This window comes from Narcine bancroftii, chromosome 4 (assembly GCF_036971445.1).
Source record: "Narcine bancroftii isolate sNarBan1 chromosome 4, sNarBan1.hap1, whole genome shotgun sequence".
NCBI lineage: Eukaryota > Metazoa > Chordata > Chondrichthyes > Torpediniformes > Narcinidae > Narcine > Narcine bancroftii.
The window spans coordinates 236087392-236111086 of NC_091472.1; the positions used below are offsets into that span (position 1 = coordinate 236087392).

At 40.0% G+C, this 23695-nt stretch overlaps 1 protein-coding gene across 14 annotated transcripts in view; it reads left to right on the plus strand.

Annotated features, from left to right (window-relative positions):
• LOC138761737 (natural resistance-associated macrophage protein 2-like) overlaps positions 1-23695 on the plus strand; it is a 133243-nt gene that overhangs the window by 32531 nt on the left and 77017 nt on the right. For 13 of the 14 annotated variants that reach the window (XR_011356477.1, XR_011356470.1, XR_011356474.1 and 10 more), the window contains 3 exons: positions 7243-7365; positions 7835-7954; positions 15299-15405. Coding sequence is in view for 1 of the 14 variants with exons in the window: in XM_069934393.1 (XP_069790494.1) it covers positions 7243-7365; positions 7835-7954; positions 15299-15405 (350 nt within the window). In the remaining 13 variants the exon portion in view is untranslated. The remainder of the gene's footprint in view (positions 1-7242; positions 7366-7834; positions 7955-15298; positions 15406-23695) is intronic. The other variant, XR_011356480.1, reaches the window with a different exon arrangement.

A 23695-nucleotide genomic window follows, 5' to 3' on the forward strand; every position in this document is an offset into this window, starting at 1 on the left:
GCTACCAACTTTCCCACACTGTTTAAAATGTATTCAATAGCGCTACCAACTTTCCTACACAGTTTAAATTGTATTCAATAGCGCTACCAATGTTCCTACACAGTTTAAATTGTATGCAATAGCGCTACCAACTTTCCCACACTGTTTAAATTCTACGCAAAAACGCTAAATTGAGCCCTATAGTGCTACAAGCTTTCCCATGCTATATAAATAGAGCGCTATAGCGCTACAAGCTTTCCCATGCTATATAAATTGAGCGCTATAGGTCAGCACAAAATCAAAATCAGTACTGCCAGACTTGTAAATAGCACAACAACAGGAGCTGAAAGGCTTATACTGTGCTGTACATAAAGCTTAATTATGTTATAATTTTGCATGGTTAATTTTGTTCAAGTATAAGATCATAATACATTTATCAAGGATTTAGGGCAGGTTCACCATCATGACGTCATCAGTCCTAACGCCGGGGATAGCTCCTTGCCATTGTGAAAGCATTCAGTGTCCCAGTTAGGAGTGGTCAAGTGTGAAAAGCCAAACCCCCATTCCTATCCCAGGACATTGAACAGCCAATTTAGTGGGATGCAAGTATGAAAGGGGCTTGAGATAGGCACATAGATATCAGAAAAATAGGTGTGAGATAGGGGAAGATTAGATCGCCATGGAGTAGGTTTAGGTTGGCAAAACATTGTGGGCTGAAGAGCATGTGATTTGCAGTAATGGTTTGTTTTCTATGTAAAATAATAGAGGATCAGTTAGAGAAAAATGATTGGTTTTTGTGCATTTTCAAAAGGCATATGCTAAGGAGTTATTGTTAGGACAACAATTTTTCTGAAATACAAGTTGCTGGCTTGATCTTCAGTGCACGGGAAACAATTTCCAAATTTGCAGAGACACAACATGGAGTAACAGTGATATGAGTGTTAGGTTGGCTGTACAGGCAGATCGATGACAGATGCTGAGAAATGAATGTTGTATGTTAGAAGGGAGAATGAGAAGCAACGTTAACCAGAAACACAGGAGACTGCAGCTGCAGGAAAAAATAAACTATTGGAGGAACTCGGTGGATCAAGCAGCACAGATACAGCCTGATCAGTTGGGTTCTTCAGGAAGTTTGTGTATAGATGCCATCTAGAACCCTTTATAGAATTGAACTTATTGTTCACCAAAAACCAGTTTATTGATGGCGGATGTGGCGTGCAGATTAATAAAATGGTTGCAATACCCATACGTGCTGGAGAAACTCAGCTGGTCACACCCATTCGTAGGAAGTAAATGGTAACCAATGTTTTGGGCTTGGTCCCTTCATAGGAATAAGATAAAAAGTCAGGCAGACTCCTGAATCAAAAGGAGGGAGAGAATGAGGAGAGGAAGGAAGAATGGGAATGGGGTGGACCACAAGCTAACAGGAAAGAGGTGATAGGTGGATAAATAAAGGAGGGTAGAAGAGGGAAAAAAAAAGGTGAGAATTAATATGGGATACAGGATACTGTTCATCAATCTAACATCCTGTGGGAAGAAGGTATTTCCCTGCCTGGCAGTCCTGATGTTGATGCTTCTGTACCTCTTTCTTATAGTATGTGAAATATATTGAGTGCTGGATGGAAAGGGTTGTCAATAATTCTTGGAGCCCTATTTAAGCATTGCTCCATAGGAATGTTGTCAAAAGAGGAAAGGGAGATCCAATTGATCCTCTCGGCTATTTTGATGATCCTCTGCATTGCCTTGCAGTATGATGCCTTGCAGCCACCATACCACACACTGATGCAGCCAGACCAGACACTTTAAATTGTGTTCCTGTAAAATGTTGTCAAGATGGGATTGGTAGCTGACCCTTCTCATCCTCTTCAGGAAGTGCTGTGCCTTCCTGACTAATGAGGAGGTGTTGTGGGTCCTGGATCTGTTGTGGAACCCTTGCTTTGTGATTTTTATAAATGACCTGGACATTTACTGAAGTTAAGAGGTGTTGTGGATAGTGTAGAAGGTTGTCATAGGTTACAACAGGATGGAAGACAGGACGGAAAAGTTGCATATGGAGTACAGTCCAGATAAGTGTGAAATTGTGCATTTTACAGGGTCAATGTCAGGATTCTTAAAAGTGTGGAAGAAGAGTGGGACCTTGGGGTCCAAATCCATAGATCTTTCAAGGCTGCCATGCAGGTTGATAGGATAGTTAAGAAGACATGTTATGCTGGCATTCATTTGTTGGGGGATTGAGTTCAAAAGTCAAAAGGTAATGTTGTAGCTCTTTAAAAATCTGGTTAGACCACACTTGGAATATTGCTTTTGGTTCTGGTCGCCTCGTTGCAGGAAGGATGTAGAAGCTATGGAGAGGGTGCAGTGGAGATTTACCAAGGATGTTGCCAGGATTATGGTGCAAGGTTAGCAGAGCTAAAGCTTTTCTCTTTGGTGTGAAGTCGGATGAGAGATGACTTGATAGAGAGGTCTACAAGATTATGAGAGGCATAGATAGGGTGGATAGCCATCATGTTTATTCTGGGAGAATATCAAATACCAGAGGACATCTGAAAAAGTGAGGGGAGGAAAGGATAGGGTCTTTGCACAGAGAGTAGTGGGTGCCTGCAATTCATTCCCAAGAATGGTGTGGGAGCTGATGCATTATGGACATTTAAAAGAATCTTAGGCACATGGGTGAAAGAAAAATAGTGGGTTATTAGGTAGGGAAGGTTTAGTTTGTTGAAAATGTTTATATGGGTCAGGATAACATTGTGGGCCAAAGGGCCTGTACTCTGCTACAATGTTCTATGTTCTAATCTTAAAGCTACATCCCTCTTTGGTAACTGGCTGTGTGCTGTGGTATGTGTTTCGTTTCTTTTTAAGCTGGGTCTTGAGGTCACAACTGTAGGTCTGTATATCAGTTGCTGCAAGTTCTCACAGTAAATCAAAAGTCCTGAAGCAGAAACTGGTGAGACATGGTGATACAAAGGATCCTGGGACTTCAGGAACTTAGTTAATGGAGCGTCAGAGGTGAGGGGAGATTTAATAAGAGGTATACAAAATTAGGAGGTGTATGGATGGAGTAAATGCAAGCAAGGTTTTTCCACTGAGGTTAGATGAGACCAGAACTGAGGACATGGGTTAAGGACAAAAGGTGAAATGCTTAAAGGGAAGATTGCAGGAAACTTTTTCATGTCAAATGTAGGAATGAGCTGCCAGCAGAAGTGGTAAATGCAACACCATTTTGAAATTACAGATCAATTTGGTCAGATACATGAATATGAGGGGTATGGAAGGCATTGTGCGTGTGCAGGTTGATGGGACTAGGCAGAAAAATAGTTCATTTCAGAGATGATGGGCTGAAGACCCTGTCTCTGTGCAATGATGCTCTATTATTCTAACAATGTTGTAGATGACAATTTCTCTCTGACTCTTCAAGAAGTGTCAGGGTGTCACATGACATTTATTGTTCAGGAATGTTCTGTAACAACAGAACAAGGCTTTGGTGAGATTCTACTTGGAGTATTGTGAGCATTTCTTGTCACCCAGCGATAGGAAAGATATTATTCACCTGGAAACAGTTCAGAAATAATTCACAAAAACATTAATGAGACTGGTGGGCTTTTGTTTTAAAAAGGACACTGGATGAAACAAAAATCTTGGCACTCCTGTAATGTCAGCACTGGTGCTGGTATAGGCCTGTTAGAGTGGGATCAGTGACATGGTGCTCCTCCACAGGGTCCGACTGTCCAGCTGTTATCCCAATGGCCCTGGATGGGTTTTCAGTAATCTGTAGATGGGTCAGCCGTGGGTTTTTTAAAATATGAACCCAAGAAGATCCGTGCCCAAGATGGCGGTGCCTGTACTTGGTAGGAGAACACGAGGGTACCCAGGGGATCAGCTGACTAATGCAGGCCAACTGATTGGGAGAACACCATTCCACCGAGAAGGAGAAGCCTGTGGAGAGAACCTTTCAGAGTAAGAGAACGTGGCAACATACCAGCGATGGATTCAGAGGCTGAAGGACCCACACTGGGCTATGCTGCTCGTGGGTACCAGAAATCAGGACCGGGATCTGTGAGGGTGCCAATGGCAAACAAGCTTTTGGGTTTCTGGTGTCAATAGTTTCCTGATCATACTGGAGGTGGAGAGGTTTCAGGAACCATGACCTCCGGTTCGCTGCTGGAATGGATGGGAGGTCCAGCGGCTGTAGAGGTTGTAGGAGGTGCATGCATGGACACTTGGTGTTTTTAAAAACACTCTCTTTTGGTTCTCTTCTCTCATTGGTGGGAGTGCTGGGATAGAGATACCTTTGAATATCTCTAGCTTGGTATTTATGTATCTTTACGGGCAAACAAAATAAATTTTGTGTATTTATGTACATGAAAATAAAAGAACCTTGGCTGGGACTGTTTTCCCTGATGCGAATGAGGCTGAGGGGAAACCTTGAAGAGGATAATAAAATTATAATTCCAATCAGAGACAAGGTCAATATTTATAGTCTACTGCAGTGTTCTCAACCTTTTTCTTTCCACTCACATACCACTTTAAGTATTCCTTATGGCATAGGTGCTCTGTGATTAGTAAGGGATTGCTTAAGGTGATCTGTGAGTGGAAAGAAAAAGTTTGAAAACCATTGTTTTAATCGTACCTAAATGACTCACTATGTGCCCGGTTTCATAACTCCAAAGGAAATGGACCAATGACAATTTTTCTCAAGTAGAATATTTCAGTAACAATTGGGTCTAGAACAGTGTTTCTCAACCTTCCCTTCCCACTCACATACCACTTTAAACAATCCCTTACGAATCACAGAGCACCAATGGCAGAGGGATTACTTAGTGGTATGTGAGTGGAAAGAAAAAGGTTGAGAACCACTTGTCTGCAGGAAGTATGTGGATACTTTGGAGGGGGTACAAAGGGCATTTTCTAGGATGTTTCCTGGATTGGAGAGCCTGACTGATGGAACGAGATAGACAGTTTTTCTCTTTGGAAAGGTGAAAATAGGTAGAAAATTGGTGGGGCTTAGATAGGGTGGACAGCCAGCACTTTTTTTCCTGGGGTGATCGTACCAAATACCTGAGGACATCTGTTCAAGGTGAGTAGAGGAAAGTTTCAGAGAGATGTCCATAAGATTATTGGCAGAAATAGGTCATTCAGCCTGTCGAGTCTCCTCCACCATTCCACCATGAGCTGATCCATTTGCTCACAAAACTCCACTTGGCATAACCATTGATACCTTGACTATTCAGATAGCTATCAAGCTCTGCCTTAAATACACCCAAGGACCTGGCTTCTATAGCCACCTGTGGTAGAAAATTCCAGAGGTTCACCACTCTGACTAAAGAAATTCCTCAGTTTTAAAATAAGTGCCCTTAAATCCTGAAGTTGTGTCCCCTTGTCAGAGGTACTTCATACTCAGGAAGTGGTGAATGTCTGGAATGCATTGCCAGAAGTGTTGGTTCAGGCTGGTACAATCCAAATATTTGAAAGAATCTTAAGTAGGCACCTGGATGTAAGAAAATTAGAGGATCAAGTGAGGTTGGGGAAAATTAGATTATTGCGGAGTTGGTTTACATGGATCAGCACGACATAGGTTAAAGGGCCCATACTGCACTATTATGTATGTTCTATGTTCAGGATTAATGAGTTTGAAACTAAAGGGGTGAGGTTTATGTGAGAGGGAAAAGAACAGTGACCTTTGGGGCACGTTTTTCCACATAGAAGGTTTTTGGGAAGAAGTAGTAAAGGTGGGACAGTTGGCAGTATCTGAAAGAAATTAAGACAGATACTTGGACAGGAAAGGTATAGGGGTATGTGTCAAAAATGGACTCATGCTCACTCAGGTAGAGTTGGCCAGCATGGATGAGTTGCCCTGAAGGGGCTGTTTTTACTTGCAGCATGACTTTTAACAACAGTTTCTTAATTTCCCAATTAAATGTTCAAAGTTCAAATTTATTGCCAGAGTACATTCATCACATGCAACCCTGAAATTCTTTTTCATGTGGGCAAGGCAGAATTTCTACTTCTTGGTGGTGTAGAAATGTATAAAACAGAGAAATGTAAACAAATAAAAAATGTAAACAAACTGCAATACAGAAGAAAAGATACAAACAGTAATAAATAATGTGGAAAGTAGGAATCCTTAAATGAGTCTGATGGAGTTTGTTGTTTAGGGGGCTGTTGGTGGAGGTGTAGCAGCTTGTCCTGAACCAGGGGTTATGAGTCTTGTGGCACCTAAACCTATTTCCTGATGGTAGCAGCCAGAGTAGACTGTGTCCTGAGTGGTGTGGACCCTTGATGATTGCTGCTGTTTTCTGACAACAGTGTTCCACATAGATTTTCTTGATGGAGGGGAGAGATTTACCTATGATGTACTGGGCTGTGTCCACTACCTTTGGCAGGGATTTCTGCTCCGATGTATTAATGCTCCCATGCCAGGCCTTGATGCCGCGTTGTCAGTACACTTTCCATTACACATCTGTAGAAGTTTGCCAAGGTATCTGGCGTCATACCAAACCTCCGCAAACCCCTGAGGAAGTAGAGGCACTGAGTGCTTTCTTCACATAACATTAGTGTGCTGAGTCCAGGAAAGGTCCTCCAAAATAGTGAATCCCAGGAATATAAATTTGCTCACCCTCTCCATCTCTGATCCCCTAATGATCACTGGATTGTATACTTCTGGTTTTCCCTTGTATACAAACTAATTTTGGTGTACAAAGTTAGAAAAGACCTTGCATCAGAACTGAGGGTGGAGAGTCACCAGTTTCAAGAGAGAGAAACTGAGGCAGAGGGAAGCATCTGCAGACCTTTCTGTCTCCTCTTGAATATAAATGGCATTTTGAGAACTGGGATGAGAGATGGTCAGAAGTATCAGAAAATAGGATCAAAAAATTAAAGGGTCTTTTCCATTGAGGTAGTGAGACAAGATCTAGAAAACATGAATTAAGGGTGAAATGTTTAAAGGGAACATGAGGGGCATCTTCTTCACACAGAAAGGTGAGACTGTTGAATGAGCTTCTATCTGAAATTCTGAATGCAGCTCAGTTTTGTCATTTAAGAAAGATTTGGATGGGTACACAGACTGGAATGGTATGGAGAACTATGGTTGGAGTGTAGGTCATTGAGACTGGGCAGAATAATAGTTTTGGACTAGCTGGGCAGAAGGGCCTATTTCTTTGCTGTAGTGTTCTACAGTTCATGATAGTATCTTTACTGATATGTAAGTGTGTGCTCAAAGTTCAGTTCTCTGGTGTCTAACTGACTGCTCTTTCCTTTTGTCTTTAGACACGTTTTAGCTTTCGGAAGCTCTGGGCTTTTACAGGACCTGGGTTTTTGATGAGTATTGCTTATCTGGACCCAGGAAACATTGAATCTGACCTTCAGTCCGGCGCTGTGGCAGGGTTTAAGGTATATCCTTCACTCTTATTCAACAGCCTCCCAACAGTGTTAATTTTCTTCCGTGAAAGCAAGATCATCCAATCTTTACAGAACCATAGAATGCTACAGCATAGAAACACCCTTTGGCCCATCTAGTCTGTGGCTCTCTGAACCCTCTCCAAGTCATCTGCATCCTTCCTGTAATGAAGCCACAAGAACTGAACGCAAAACCTCCACTGTGGTTTTGTAGAGTTTTATAGAACTGTTACATTACCTCATGGTGCTTGAACTCTATTCCCTAACTAATGAAGGCCAGCACACCATACACCTTCTTAACCACGTTATCAACTTGTTTGTCAACCTTGAGCGATTTATGAACCTGTTGCTTCACCCTGTTAAGAATCCTGCTATTTGTCTGTTGCCACTTGCTGGGGAGGGAAGCAGTGTTTGTCGATGTGGCTGTGACAATGACAGACTGTAATTCCCTTCCTGTCTGCAGCTGCTGTGGATCCTGTTGGCATCAACCATCATTGGCCTGTTGCTACAGCGACTTGCTGCTCGTTTGGGGGTAGTCACAGGAATGCACTTGGCCGAAGTTTGCCACAGACAGTATCCGAAGGTATGTGGTGTACAAGAACATAGAACAGATAACATTATAGCACAATACAGGCCCTTCATTCCAACATGTTGTGCTGACCTACATAAATTGACTCCACAGCAATCTAACCCTTCCTATTGTATCAGTTTCCACCACCGCCCCAGTAAGATATTCCAGACACCCTCTGTAAAAATAAAAGCAGAAAGAAGCACAACACTTGCATCAGACATCTCCCCAAAACTGTCCTCTACTCACTTTAAACAGATGTCCTCTGGTATTTGCTAATGTCACCCTAAGAAAAAGCTGCTGGTTTTCCACTTTTCTAAGCCCCTCATAATTGTCTATATCTACTGTTAACATTCATTGCACTGCAGCATCCACAACAGGCACCTGTGTGATCTGGGAATTTGAAGTGATAAAAAACTGTCCAATAAATTCCTCACATTTCAATACACCAAGCCACCATTTGGATTAGGCTTCATTACCTGTTTAGAGATTATAATGCCATTTTTATGCTTTAAGATAATTAAATTGGTGGCACAGTTAGCGTAGAGGTTAGCGTAATGCAGTTACATGCCTGTGAGGCGAGGATGGCATGGGCTAATGGGGCCGAAGAGCTTGTTTCTGTGTTCTGTCTTCAAATTTAAAAAAACAGCAGTTCCTTTTGGATGAAAGATCAAATTAAAATAATGGTTTCCACCCCCTATTTAGGAATTGTGTAACATGTAATTATGGTGCACATTTTATGTCACAGGCAGGAAGAGAAATGAAGGGCATAAAAAGTACAAGAGAATACTGGTATCAGCATCAAATGCCCAAAGGCAAGAAAACAAATGTGGGTTTTGAGGAAGCTGAAAATTTAGAATGATTAATGTCACATCTAGCACAATGCTCTGATAGCTCAAGTGATCCGGGTTTGAATCCACCTCTTTATAAGGAATTTGCACACTCTCTTCATGACCTGTGTGGGTTGCCTCCAGGTGTTGGTTTCCTCCCATATTCCAAAGAGATAAGGGGTTTGTAGGTTGATTGTTTATGTGTGCCTTTGGACGGCACAGGTTTATGGGCTGGAATGGCCTGTATTTAAAAAAAAAAATTATGGATAGGTATAGGTCTGATTCTCTGATTGGGATTCTCAATTGGATTGCCAGAGGTTACAGCAGGTCAATGACAGGTTGCAGAGCCCAGCTGAAAAGTGGCAGATAGAGCTTAACCCAGAAAAATGGGAAGTAATTCCTTTCAGACAATAACATTAGAAGGCAGTGTACAGTTTTTTGGGTTTTTAAAAAAATCTTTTTATTTTACACACATAAACGTTTTCCATTTTCAAAGAACACATATGTATGTGTGTGTGTTTGTTTTTTATATATATATGTATAAAATTCTGTAAAACAAAACAAAATCAAACAACCCCTCCCTCTTATTCACATTGTAATTTCATACACCGCGTCAGGGCTCTTATTGGGTTAAAATAAAGGAATCTCTTCATTGGGAAGGTCACTTATATTTTTATATTAGTAGCTCCTTATAATTGGGCTCCTATGTATATTTTTTTTAGATTCGGTGTGTTTTATTTTCCATAGGTATGCAAATGATCATCTCTTTCCACCTTGTTATCTGTAGAGGGGAGTTGGACCTCCAAGTAGTCACAACACATTTCTTGGCCTCAGCTACAGCTATTTTTACAAATATAATTTGGAATTTAGTTAGTTTATTACTTATTTCAATAAAGTTTCCCAAAAAATAAAGCTCCGGGCCGCCCGTGAAGGCTATCCCTGTTATCCTTATTAATGTTTTAATAATACCTATCCAAAAAGGTCTCACCTTCACACACGACCATGTAGCATGCACAAACTTTCCTATTTCTATTCCACATGTAAAGCACAACTCTGATCTTTCTTATTTTGATTTGTGCAATTTCAGTGGTGTAAGATATAGGCAGTGTAGAAAATTATATTGTACTAATCTGTATCTTGCATTTATAATAACATCATGCTTTCGAAAGACCAATCAGACCAACATCTTTCCATTATTGCAACTCCCACCTCTCTCTTGATCTCTGTAAACATGGTTTTGCACTTTCATTTTGGAGAACAAAGTACATGATATAAATTTAGGTGTATTCCCCAGTCAAATCGTTCGTTCCATCTCATTAATTTCAGGTGAGGCCAACATACCTTATTCCTTTATCATACCATGAATTCAATATTTTGTTACCCAGATTCATGGGTAATGGAACATTTTTTACTTAACGGTGTCTTCAGTGACGTACCTGCCTTCTTCCCTCTACATTCATTTAAGTCTTATCATATTCTAATCATATGTATTAATATAGGATTATCTGGTTTTATTTTGTTTGTATAGCCTTAGCAGTCCATTTCTATATAAAGACCTTTATCATCTCCTCTTGTATTGAACTCGGTCCCGTTCGGATCCATGTCGGAGGGTTGTTTTTCTTCAAAGAAAAACAATAGAAATCTTGCTTGTGCTAATAAATAATACTTCTTAAGGTCCAGGAGTCTGATTCCTCTCAATTTATAATCGCATGACATCTTTTCCAGTGTGATTTTTAGTACTTTATTGTTCTACAGGAATTATTTAATAATTTGAAAAAAAAAATGTTTGTTAGTGCAATAGGCAATGATTGTAAGAGTTACTGCAGTATTGGCATAACCTTCATTTTTATTCAATACACTTTTTCTATGAATGTAATTGGCAGATCTTTCCATTTCTGTAAACCTCTTTCTAATAAAGGTTTTTAATTTGATTTATATAAATTTTGTAGGTTATTATCCATAATTATCCCCAAATACTTAATTCCATCTTTCTTCCATTTAAATCTAGCTTTTTGATACCTTTCATAGTTGAAATTTTGTGATGGCGTTATCTCATATTAATTTTGTACCCTGATATTCTTCCATATTTTCCTGATATTATTTGTAATCTTATCAAAGATTCAGCAAGGTCAGACATATACAATAGCATATCATTGGAAAATAGACTAATTTTGTGTCTTCTTGTCTCACTTTAAAGCCTTTGATGTCTAGATCTCTTCTTATAGTCTCTGCCAAGGATTCATTAGCTAATATAAATAATGCTGGAGGTAGAGGACATCCCTGTCTGCTTGATCTACTCAAGGGGAATATAGATGACATTTGGTTATTAATTATAATCTTAACTTGTGGTTTATGGTAAAGAGTTTTTATCCCATTTATAAAATGACTACCATGCCAAATTTTTACAAAGATTTATATTAAAAAAAATTCGATCGAATGCCTTTTCTGATCTAACAAATAGTTATGTTTGGATTCAGCTTTGACTTTGCTATGTGAATTATGTTAAATAATCTACCTAAACTATTTGAGGAATGTCTCCCTTTAACAAACCCCACTTGATCAGGATGTATTCATTTTGCTAAGTACTCACCCAATCTATTAGCTAGTGCCTTTGCTAGGATTTTGTAGTCTGTGTTTAAAAGTGATATTGGTCTATATGATGTAGCTTTTAGTTGGTCTTTACCTTTTTTTTTGGTAACACTGTAATTATAGCAGCTGAGAAAGTTTCTGGGAGGGGTTGAGTCTCCACTGCCTGGTCCAATATATCCATCAACAAAGGCATGAACAAATCTTTAAATTGTCTATAGAACCCAGGAGAAAACCCATCTTCCCCCGGGGACTTGTTAATCTGTAAAGTACCCAGAGCTTTTTCTATTTCTTCCCTTGTAAAAGGCACATCCAAATTGTTCATTTTTTGGCAGGATACAAAGTTAATTGGAGGACTCTGAAATTGGAAGAACTGAGCAATCTTAGGGTCCAACTCCACAGGACACTCAAAGCTGCTGTACAGGTTGATAGAGTTGTTAAGAAAGCATATGGGATGTTGTAAAAACACAATGCTGGAGAAACTCAGCAGGTCAAACAGTGTACTTTATATAGCAAAGATAAAAATACATAACCAATGTTTTGGGCTTGAACCCTTCATCAAGATATGGAAAAATGTTGACAGGCACCCAAACAAAATGGTAGGGGGAAAGCAGCAAGGGGGAAGAACATGGTCCCAAAGGCAGGAGGTACAAGATGGATAAGGAAGGGAGGACACACAAACAAGCAGGGGGAAGAGGAATGACTCTCCAAATAGAGAGGGAAGGGGCGTAGGGCTGAAGAAGACAAAGGGAAGGGAGGGAGAACAGAGTAGGCTAGTAGAAACTGGAGAAGTTAACATTAATGCCATCTGGTTGCCCAGATGGAAAATCAAGTGTTGTTCCACCAATTTATGGGTGGTCTTGGTGGGACAGTACACAAGGCCATGGATAGACATATGAGGGCGAGATACATAATTGAAATGGTTGACCACTGGGAGATCCCAGTCATAGATTGAAGATGGTCAGCAAAGCGCCGTATGGTGTATTGGCCTTCATTAACTGCAGGATTAATTTCAAGAGCCATGATGTAATGTTGCAGCGCTACAAAACCTTAGTTAGATCCAGAGGTATAGTGCTAATTTTTAGGTGCAGAAGCTCACCAAAAGCGGCAACAAGGAGGTGCCTGGAGCAGCCTCCTGAGGTGCTGGAGTGGTGCTCCTGTGAGCTCCTGCAGCCCTGCACTCTTGGTTAGGTCCCACTTGGAATATTGTGCTCAGCTTTGGTACTCCACTACTGGAAAGATGTGGATACTGTGGAGAGGCTACATGGAATGTTGCTACCTGGAATGGAGAGCATGGCTTTTCAGGATATGTTGGAATGTCGGAGGGTGAGGGGTGGCCTGACAGAGATATACAAGATGATAAATATTAATTGTGTGGAAGGCTAGAAGCTTTTTCACAGGGCTGAAATGGCCAACACGAAGGGGCATCGTTTCAACGTGCTTGGGTACAAGTTCAGGGGAGATGAGAGGCAAGTTTTTCAGAGTGGTGAGTGCTGCTGGCTACACTGGTGGATGCAGGTACAATGGGATCTTTTAAGAGAGGATTAAATAGAAGAAATTGCAGAAAATATTTTCCAGGGCATGGCCTGGAATGTGGAGGTGTATAGTTACAAAGGGAAATTGGTTAGGCTGGGGTTGCTCTCACTGGACCAGATGGTCTGTGGGGTAAATTTCTCCACAGAAAGTGGTGTTCTCTGTCAGAGGAGCTGGTGGAAGCAGATACCATTAGAATGTTTAAAAGGCTTTTGGACAGGTACTTGGAGTGAAGGAGTTGAGTGATAAAGGCTGCACACAGGAAAATAGAGTTGGCATTGATAGGCATTACGGATAACGTGGACAAAGTAGATTCAAGATTCAATTTATCATAGTAATAAAACAGTGTCATATTACATGAAATTTCTTTTTGCCTGCTGCAAGGCAGACAGATTTGCTACTGGTAGGAATTGCCTAAGCACTTCTGACAGTCAGAATGAGAGAGAGAGAGAAAGAGAGAACCACCCCCCCACCCCACAAAGACCCCAAATGTCTGAAGATTCACCTCCAGTGCTTACACAGTCCCTGCAGCCACAGAGAGTTCAGTCCAAACCATTGCCAACCTGAGCTCTAGATCCAAACCTCCGACACAGTCGTGAACCCTTCAGCGCTCTTGGCACCTCCTTGCATTCCAGTTCTGATATCTGGTACCCCTCCAGCCAGCATGAGCCAGTCTCCAGCAGTCCGCACCCTGGCATGAGTCTCCCAACTGCAGCCTCCAGCAGCCCACAGCTTCTGTAGGTTCCCAGCCTCAAGTTGCCAGCAGCCCGCCACATGAACTGGTCCCTTAGTCACAGAGCCCCCTCACTGGTCGACCCAGTGGTCTCTGTCCTGTCGGTTGACTCCTCTGCTGGTTGATGGGTCCCATTCCTGTGTTCTATTGTTCAGTGATTTAATGGGATTAATCTTCTAATTAATTGAAGCATCATCCTGAATTGTTTGAGACTTAGACCAGCTATGGACTTGGCTATGATTATATTGGATCTTTTTCTTAATGGACTGCAAAACAATCCACACTCCTCAGCAGTATTCTGTTTTGGATGGGCATTTATTCTGCTCCCTTGTCCACTTTTGGAAGATCTGTTCAGGGTCTGAATGGTGGAGAGGAGGAGGTGTTGTCGCAATTGTAGCACTTCTTGTGGTCACCGTGATAGGTAAAGACAAGGTGATGCATGGAAAGATATTAATGAACGAAGGAGTTCATTTGACTTGCAAATCAGCAGGGGTCATTTACTCCATGTGGTGCTCCCGTTGTGGTCTCCTCAACATTGTGGACAAAGATTGGGATATCCCATTGTTGAGCACTTCTACTCTGTCTCCTGCAACAGCAAGGCCTCCCAGTGATCAACCATTACAATTCCACACACTATTAGCACACCACTGCCAAAATGAGGCCACCTGCAATTGGAGCAATAATACCTTGTATACTGTATGGGCGCTTTCCAACCAGATGGAATATCGACCTGCAAATTCCATTAATCCCTTCACTGAGTCTCTCTCTTCCTATCCTTCTGTCTCCTTTCCTCCAGCTTCTCACCCCATTTACTTTCTTCTCTGTTCAGCGTTAACTGCAACTCTCAATCCCTATCAGTTTTCAGCTTCTTTCCCTTCAACCCTCTTCCTTGTATCCACTTATGGCCTTTTACCTGTGAGCCTGTGCTCCTCCCATTTCCCCTTCCTCTCCCCACACTGCTTTACTCAGGTGCCTGCCCGTTTTTGCTTATACCTTAGTGAGGGGCCCAGTCACTAAATGTTAGTTACCCTTTACTTGCTATGAATGCTGCACGACCTAATGAGTTTCTTCAGCACGATTGTGCGTCGCACATTATTATTTGGTGCAGGTTTAGAGGCTGAACCCGACTGTTCAAAGCCTTAGTGTATTTATGGAACCTGAACTGACCAACCACATCCATTCCACATTAAGATCATAGACATCCATGTGTAATCATTGGTTTTTATCCCAGGCTTGGTTAATGTACTGCTGGAATCCTTTCCTAGCCTGCTTATCATTCTTACAGAACCAAAGGACACAACAGAAACTGGTCCTTTGTCCAATTAGTTTGTGTCAAACTATTGTATTGCCTAGTCCCAATGACCTGCACTATAACCAAAGATCTCCATACCCCTCCCATCCTTGTAACTGTTCAAATTTTTCTTAAATTCCAAAATTGAGCCCACATTCACCACTGTGCTGTGTATGTGTTGTGCACCATGGTCCGGAGAAATGCTTTTTGGTCTGGTTGTATTTATATAGTCAGATGATAAACTTGAATCTGATCTTTTCCTGTAGCAAACAGTCTTGTTTATTTCAGTTGCCCCTTCATGAAGAGCCTCAGTGCTTCTTTTGTGTTTAAGCCATAATATCATTTGTTATTGTTGCTTCATTGTATTTGTATGGTGAATCCCTCAGGTCCCTCGGATCGCATTGTGGCTAATGGTGGAGCTGGCGATCATCGGTTCGGACATGCAGGAAGTGATTGGATCGGCCATCGCTCTGAACCTGCTGTCTGTTGGGAGGTAAGGTGCTGTCACTCATGGTCACCACGTTATTGCAAGTTATTGTATCAAAACATGCACATAAACATCATTGGATCTGGGATTAACAGGAAAGTCTGCACATGGTGGGGTCGAATGCAATAAGCAAACATGTTGGGGAAGCTCAGCAGGTCATGCAGAGTCCATAAGAAGGAAGGTGACCAATGTTTTGGGCTTGAGTTCTTCGTCAGGTATAGGCAAAAATGGGCAGGTGCCTGAATAAAAAGGTGTGTAGGGGGGGGAGGAGAGGAGAGCGGAAGGGGCAGTTGGAGGAGCACACGCTAACAGGTAAGAGGTAGATACGTGTGAGGGGGAGAAGAGAAAAAAGGTGAGGTGATGGGAGAAAGCGGGGGGATAACACTCCAATAGGAGAAACAAGGGAAAGAGATGGGTTCTGCAGAAAAGGAGGCAGGATAGGGAAAGAGAGACCAGGAGGAAGCAGTTAACTGAAATTGGAAATCGATGTTAATGCTGTTTGGTTGGAGAGTGCCGAGACAAATATAAAGTTTTGCTCCACTGTTTATGTGGGTTGCCTTGCATTAATAGTGCACAGTCTCCAGGCCAGTCCAGTTTGGAAAGGTTTAGATATGGTTCTAATAAGACTGGACATTCACGACTGATTTCCAATACTATTGCAATGGATGGGTGTTGTCTTTAAGGGTTGCAAGTGTTGACTAGGGATAGGGACCTTGGTGAGTGTGAGGTCAATGTAGAAAAGGCTAATGTGCGGGAGCATTAAGAAAGAAGAAACGCTGGATCTTTTAAAAAATATTTGGATAGTTAAGTCCAAGGGATCAGGCGAGATAAATACGTGGCTATTACAGGAAGTTTGGGAAGAGATTGCTGGAGTGTTGGTGATGATTTCTGCATCTCCTCTGGCCACAGGAGAGTTAACTGAGGATTTGAGAATGAGAAATGTCATCCCCTTGTTAAAGAAAAGAAAGAGGAAGAATTCTTGGAATTATAGACCAGTGAGTTTACCTCTCTGCATAAACGATTGGAAATAATTCTTAGAAACAAGATTTACGAACATTTAGAGAAGGAGTCTTTTTAAAAATTTTTTTTATTTTTCACACTATGCACCATACTAACCAAAATACACACAAACATATCCCTCTTGAATATACACAGTGTCATTTTCTCCCCTTTTTCCCCCCTCCCTTCCCTCCCACCTTCACCCCCCCCCTCTCCACCCATTCAACATTGAACCTATATGATACATTAAACCCATTAAACAATGTCATCACACAATGAAAATCAACAAGAAATTTATGTAATCTACTTTTACATACTGGGTTAGTTCATTTCGTCTTCTTCTCCTTCTGTCATTTTAAGCAGTGGAGGTCTGCGGTAGGACTTCTGTTTTCCATGTACGGTTCCCAAATTTGTTCAAATACTGTGATGTTATTTCTTAAATTATATGTTATTTTTTCCAATGGAATACATTTATTCATTTCTATGTACCATTACCTTATTCTCAGGCTATCTTCTAATTTCCAGGTTGACATAATACATTGTTTTGCTACAGCTAAGGCTATCATAATAAATCTTTTTTGTGCTCCATCCAAATCGAGTCCAAATTCTTTACTTCTTGTATTACTTAGAAGAAAGATCTCTGGATTTTTTGGTATGTTGCTTTTTGTGATTTTATTTAATACCTGGTTTAGATCTTCCCAAAACTTTTCCACTTTCTCACATGCCCAAATTGCATGTACTGTTGTTCCTGTTTCCTTCTTACAACGAAAACATCTGTCTGATACTGTTGGGTTCCATTTATTTAACTTTTGGGGTGTGGTGTATAGCCTGTGTAACCAATTATATTGTATATGCGTAACCTCGTGTTTATTGTATTTCTCATAGTTCCAGAGCATAGCTTTTCCCATGTTTCATTCTTTATCTTTATGTTTAGAATTTGTTCTCATTTTTGTTTGGGTTTACAGCTTGTTTCCTCGTTCTCTTTCTCTTGCAGTTTGATGGACATGTTTGTTATAAATCTTTTAATTATCATTGTGTCTGTAATCACATATTCAAAATTGCTTCCTTCTGGTAACCTCAGTCTGCTTCCCAATTTGTCCTTCAAGTAGGTTTTCAGTCGGTGGTATGCAAACATTGTACCGTGAGTTATACCATATTTGTCCTTCATTTGTTCAAAAGATAATAATTTATTTCCCGAAAAACAATTTTCTATTCTTTTGATCCCTTTTCGTTCCCATTCTCTAAAGGAAAGGTTATCTATTGTGAAGGGGATTAGTTGATTTTGCATCAATATTAATTTTGGTAGTTGATAATTTGTTTTATTCCTTTCTACGTGAATCTTCTTCCAAATGTTGAGCAGATGGTGCAGTACTGGTGAATTCCCATGTTGCATCAGCTTTTCATCCCACTTATAAAGTATATGTTCAGGTACCTTCTCCCCTATTTTATCTAGCTCTAATCTGGTTTTTCCCTTGTTTGATAAAAATCTGATAGGTAACTTAATTGCTCTATAATAATTCTTAAAGTTTGGTAGCTATAAGCCCCCTTGTTTGTACCATTCTGTTAATTTATCTAGCGCTATCCTCGGTTTCCCCCCTTTCCATAAGAATTTCCTTATTATTTTCTTTAGTTCCTTGAAGAATTTCTCTGTTAGGTGAATTGGCAAAGATTGGAATAGGTATTGTATCCTTGGGAAGACATTCATTTTAATGCAATTTACCCTTCCTTGGGTTAGTAGTAAGTCTTTCCAATGTTCTGCGTCGTCTTGTAATTTCTTCATTAATGGCTGATAATTTAGTTTGTATAGATGGCCTAGATTATTATCTAGTTGTATACCTAGGTATCAAATTGCTTGTGTTTGCCATCTAAATGGTGATTCTTTCTTAAACTTTGTGAAATCCGCATTATTCATTGGCATTGCTTCACTTTTATTTGCGTTGATCTTGTACCCTGATCATTCTCCATATTCCTTCAATTTCTTATGTAATTCTTTTATTGATATTTCTGGTTCTGTTAAGTATACTATGATGTCATCTGTAAATAGACTGATTTTATATTCCTTCTCTTTTATTTTTATCCTTCTTATTTTATTTTCTGTTCTTATCAGTTCTGCTAGTGGTGCTATAGCTAACACGAACTGTGAGGGAGATAGTGGACATCCCTGCCTAGTTGATCTGCTTAATTTAAATTGGCTTGATATATATCCATTTACTGTCACCTTCGCCAATGGTCCCTTATATAATGCTTTAATCCAATTAATATATTTCTCTGGTAGGTTGAACCTCTGTAGTAATTTGAATAAATAATTCCATTCTACTGTGTCAAAGGCTTTCTCTGCATCTAAGGCAACTGCCACTGTTGGCGTCTTGTTTCCTTGTACTGCATGGATTAAGTTAATGAACTTACAGATATTGTCCGTTGTTCGTCTTAATAAATCCAGTTTGATCTAGTTTTACTATTTTTGGCACACAGTCGGCCAATCTGTTTGCTAATAGTTTAGCTATTATCTTATAATCTGTGTTAAGTAGAGATATTGGTCTATACGATGCTGGTGTTAGTGGATCTTTCCCCGTCTTTGGTATTACTGTAATTATTGCTGTTTTGCATGAATCTGGCATGTTTTGTGTTTCTTCAATCTGGTTCATTACTTCCAGGAGAGGAGGAATTAATAACTCTTTAAATGTTTTATAGAATTCTATTGGGAGTCCATCCTCTCCCGGCGTTTTATTGTTTGGTAGTTTTTTTAATATATCCTGTATTTCCTCTATTTCAAATGAATTTATTAATTTATTTTGCTCCTCTTGCAATTTCGGTAGTTCAATTTTAGCTAGAAACTCATCTATTTTGTCTTCTTTCCCTTTGTTCTCAGTTTGATATAGTTGCTCGTAGAATTCTTTGAAGTTTTCATTGATCTCCGTTGGGTTATATGTAATTTGTTTGTCCTTTTTCCTTGATGCCAATACCATTCTTTTAGTTTATTCTGTCTTAAGCTGCCAAGCTAGTATTTTGTGCATTTTTTTTTCCTAGCTCATAATACTTTTGTTTTGTCTTCATTATGTTCTTCTCCACCTTGTATGTTTGTAGTGTTTCATATTTTATTTTTTTTTGTCCGCCAATTCTCTTATTTTTGTTGTATCTTCCCTTATTGCTAATTCTTTTTCTGTGCTTGCTATTTCCCTTTCCAGCTGTTCTATTTCCCGATTGTAGTCCTTCTTCATCTTAGTTACATAACTTATTATCTGCCCTCTGATAAATGCTTTCATTGCATCCCATAGTATAAATTTGTCTTTCACTGATTCCATATTTATTTCAAAGTACATTTTAATTTGTCGCTCAATGAATTCTCTAAAATCCTGTCTTTTAAGTAGCATGGAGTTTAATCTCCATCTGTACGTTCTCAGAGGGATGTCCTCCAGCTCTATTGCTAATAACAGGGGTGAGTGATCCGATAACAATCTAGCTTTATATTCTGTTTTCCTAACTTCCTTGGATGTGGGCTGACAACAGGAACATGTCTATCCTTGAGCATGTTTTATGTCTACCCGAATAATATGAGTATTCCTTCTCCTTTGGGTGTTGTCTCCTCCATATATCCAAAATTTGCATTTCCTGCATCGATTTAACCATAAATTTGGTTACTTTGTTCTTTCTGCTAGTCTTTTGTCCAGTTTTGTCCATCTTTGTGTCCAAATTAAGGTTAAAGTCCCCTCCTATCAGTATATTCCCCTGCGTATCTGCAATCTTCAAAAAGATATCTTGCATAAATTTTTAATCCTCTTCATTAGGTGCATATACATTGAGCAAATTCTAAAATTCTGAATATATCTGACACTTTATCATTACATACCTCCCTGCTGGATCTATTATTTCCTCCTCTATTTTGATTGGTACATTTTTATTAATTAATATAGCTACTCCTCTGGCTTTTGAATTATATGATGCTGCCGTTACGTGCCCTACCCAGTCTCTCCTTAATTTATTTTGTTCCACTTCCATTAGATGTGTTTCTTCCACGAATGCTATATCAATTTTTTCTTTCTTCAGTAAATTTATCAGCCTCTTCCTTTTGATTTGGTTATGTATTCTGTTAATATTTAAAGCCATATAGTTCAACATGGCCATTTCATACTTTGTTTATCTCTCATTTCCACTTCCTCATCACCAACATTTCCCCATTTCCATTTCTGTTTTTTTTTTGAACGCACTGTAAGACAACACTTCTAAAACATAAAATATTTCCACTATTCCCACATCTAAAATTCCTTTAACCCCAAATGTCCCCCTCCCCCTTCTCTGAGTTGCCCCTTGTCCCTTGCCGGGCAACCACAACACCCCTCTCCATTTGGATTGCGAACCCGCTTGCAAGCGTCAATTGATTTCGCAGTGACTGTTATTCTCTCCCACCCAGCCCCCTCCAGAAAATACTTTTAACTTCACATATAACAAAAGCTCACCCTCTTAATCCCCCCCTTACTTCCTTTCTTCCCCTTCTTACTTATACATTATTTTTCTTCTTTATATGAAGTTTGTCGTCATTCTTGTTCTTGTTACATCTCTTCATCTGTCTGTTTTGCAGACATTCTGCAAATTCTCGGGCTTTCTCCGGATCCGAGAACAGTCTGCTTTGCTGCCCCGGGATAACTATTTTAAGCACCGCTGGAGATCTTAACATAAATTAATAGCCTTTCTTCCATAGGATCGATTTTGCTGCGTTAAACTCCTTCCTCTTCTTCAGGAGCTCAAAACTTATGTCTGGGTAGAAAATTTTTTTTTGACCTTTGTATTCCAGTGGCTTTTTGTCTTTCATTTTTTTTCATCGCCTTCATCAATATATTTTCTCTTGTCGTATATCTCAGAAATTTTACTAGAATGGATCTTGGTTTTTGTTGTGGCTGTGGTTTTGGGGCTAATGTTCTGTGTGCCCTTTCTATTTCCATGCCTTCCTGTATTTCTGGCATTCCCATTCTTTTATAAATTCTTTCATATCTTTGCCTTCTTCATCTTCCTTAAGGCCCACTATCTTTATATTGTTTCTTCTATTATAGTTTTCCATTATATCCATCTTCTGAGTTAACAGCTTCTGTTTCTTTTAACTTTTTTATCAGATTCTTCCAATTTCCTTTTTAAGTCGTCCACTTCCATTTCTACGGCTGTTTCTCGTTCTTCCACCTTGTCTACTCTTTTCCCTATTTCTGTCATGACCATATCTAATCTACTCAATTTTTTTCTGTACCTTTTATTCTTCTTTTTATTTCATTAAATTCTCGTGTCTGCCATTCTTTTACTGCTTCCATATATTCTTCAAATTTTTTCTATCTATGTACAGTCCATTCCCTTTATCTTCTATTTCTCTGTGCAGAGCTTGATGTTCTCCCTCCTCTTCCCGTGTCCACTCCAGGACCTGTGTCCTCTACCTCTCTTCCTTGTATCTCTGTCTCTTCTGACTTTCTTGTTGGGCCACACACCATATCGTTTCTTAACCACCCATTTTTTTTAATGGTGTCTTGATGTTGGTCCTCTTCCTCTGGGCTGGTCATCTGCTGTGTCTCTGATTTCCTTTTTTCATTCTCCTCCCTCCTGTTCCTGTTATTTTCTATATCTTCCCACTGAGAGCCCTGCTGTTGGGTCTTTCTCAGCTGTTCAAGCTGTGGAGTTCCACTCCACAGCTGGTCGAGAAGCAGTCTTCTTAAGAATTGCCAGCACAGCTTTGTGAGAGGCAAGTCGTGCCTCACAAGCCTAATTGAGTTTATTGAAAAGGTGTCAAAGGAAATTGTTGAAAGTAAAGCTGTGAATATGGTGTACATGGATTTTAGTAAAGTGTTTGACAAGGTTATTCATTCAGAAAGACATGAGCCATGGGATCCAAGGAAACTTGGCTGCTTTTTTAAAAAAAATTTTATTTTTCACACTATAAACCACATTGATCAAGATACATACATTTTCCTTTTCAAATATATACAGTCGTTTTCTCCCCCCCTCCCTCTTCCCATCCCACCCTCCCTACCTCCCCTCCCATTCATTTAAAGTTCAGAATCTAAGATACATCAAAATTGGCTTGACTACAGAAAAAAAAGAGGGTAGTAGTGTATGAAATGTATTCTGCCTGGAGGTCAGTGATTAATGGCATTCTCCTGCTCCTTGTGATTTTTATAAATGACTTGGATGATGAGCTGGAGGGATGGGTCAGTAAGTTTGCAGATGACACAAAGGTTGGAGGTGTTACGAATAGTGTAGAAGATTGTTGTAGGGTTGCTGCAGGATATGGACAGGATGCAGAATTGGGTGGAGAAGTGGCAGATGGAGTTCATTCTGGTTAAGTGTGAAGTGATGCACTTTGGAAGGTCCAACTTGAAGGCAGAGTATGCGGTTAAAGGCAGGATACAACAGTTTGGAGGAACAGAGAAATCTTGGGGTCCAGACCTGTTGATCCCCCAAGGTTTCCACATAAATTGAATGGGTGGTTAAGAAACCATATGGTGTGTGGGCCTTCATTAATTGGGGGACTGAGCTCAAGAGTCATGAGGTAAAGTTGAAGCTCTATAAAACTCTAGTTAGATGACACTTGGAGTTTTGTGATAAGTTCTGTCACTTCAATACAGAAGGAGACGGATGCTTTGGAGATGGTGCAGTGCAAATTTATCAGGATATAAAGGTTTGGCTTCTCGTTCTCTAACTGCAAGAGCCACTTCAGGCAATTTCAGTCGATGGCGAATCTGTCTGCCCTTCAGCAGCCAAAATCAATTTAGTGTAATTGTGCACTGTCTTTATTACATGATAATAAATTGAATCTTGGATATTACCTGGATTGGAGAACTTGTCATATGAAGCAAGGTTGATAGAACTGGGGCTTTTCTCTTTGGAGCAACGAAGGATGAGAGGCAACTCCATAGTGAATACAAGATTACAATGGACTTAGAGGATGAACAGCCATTGCATTTTTCCAGCAATGACAATAGCAAATAGCAGAGAGCATGGGTTTAAGATGTCAAAAGAAAGTATTTTTACTCAGAATCGTGGAATGCATTGTGGGGGTGATGGTGGAGGCAGGTACAAGAGGGACAATCAAAAGACTGAGATAGGCATATGGTTGTAAGAAAAAAATAGGTTATAGGTGAGATGGAGGGAAAAAATAGTTTATTCTGGAGTAGGTTTATATTGATCAATGTAATATGTTTTGTGCAATAATATTCTATGTTCTGAGATTTCAGGCTCTAATGATTGGTGTATTATGTAGGTTACTCTGACCCATGCTGTAGTTAGTCTGGAGCATTTGCTGAGACCGTGTCAACAGAAATTC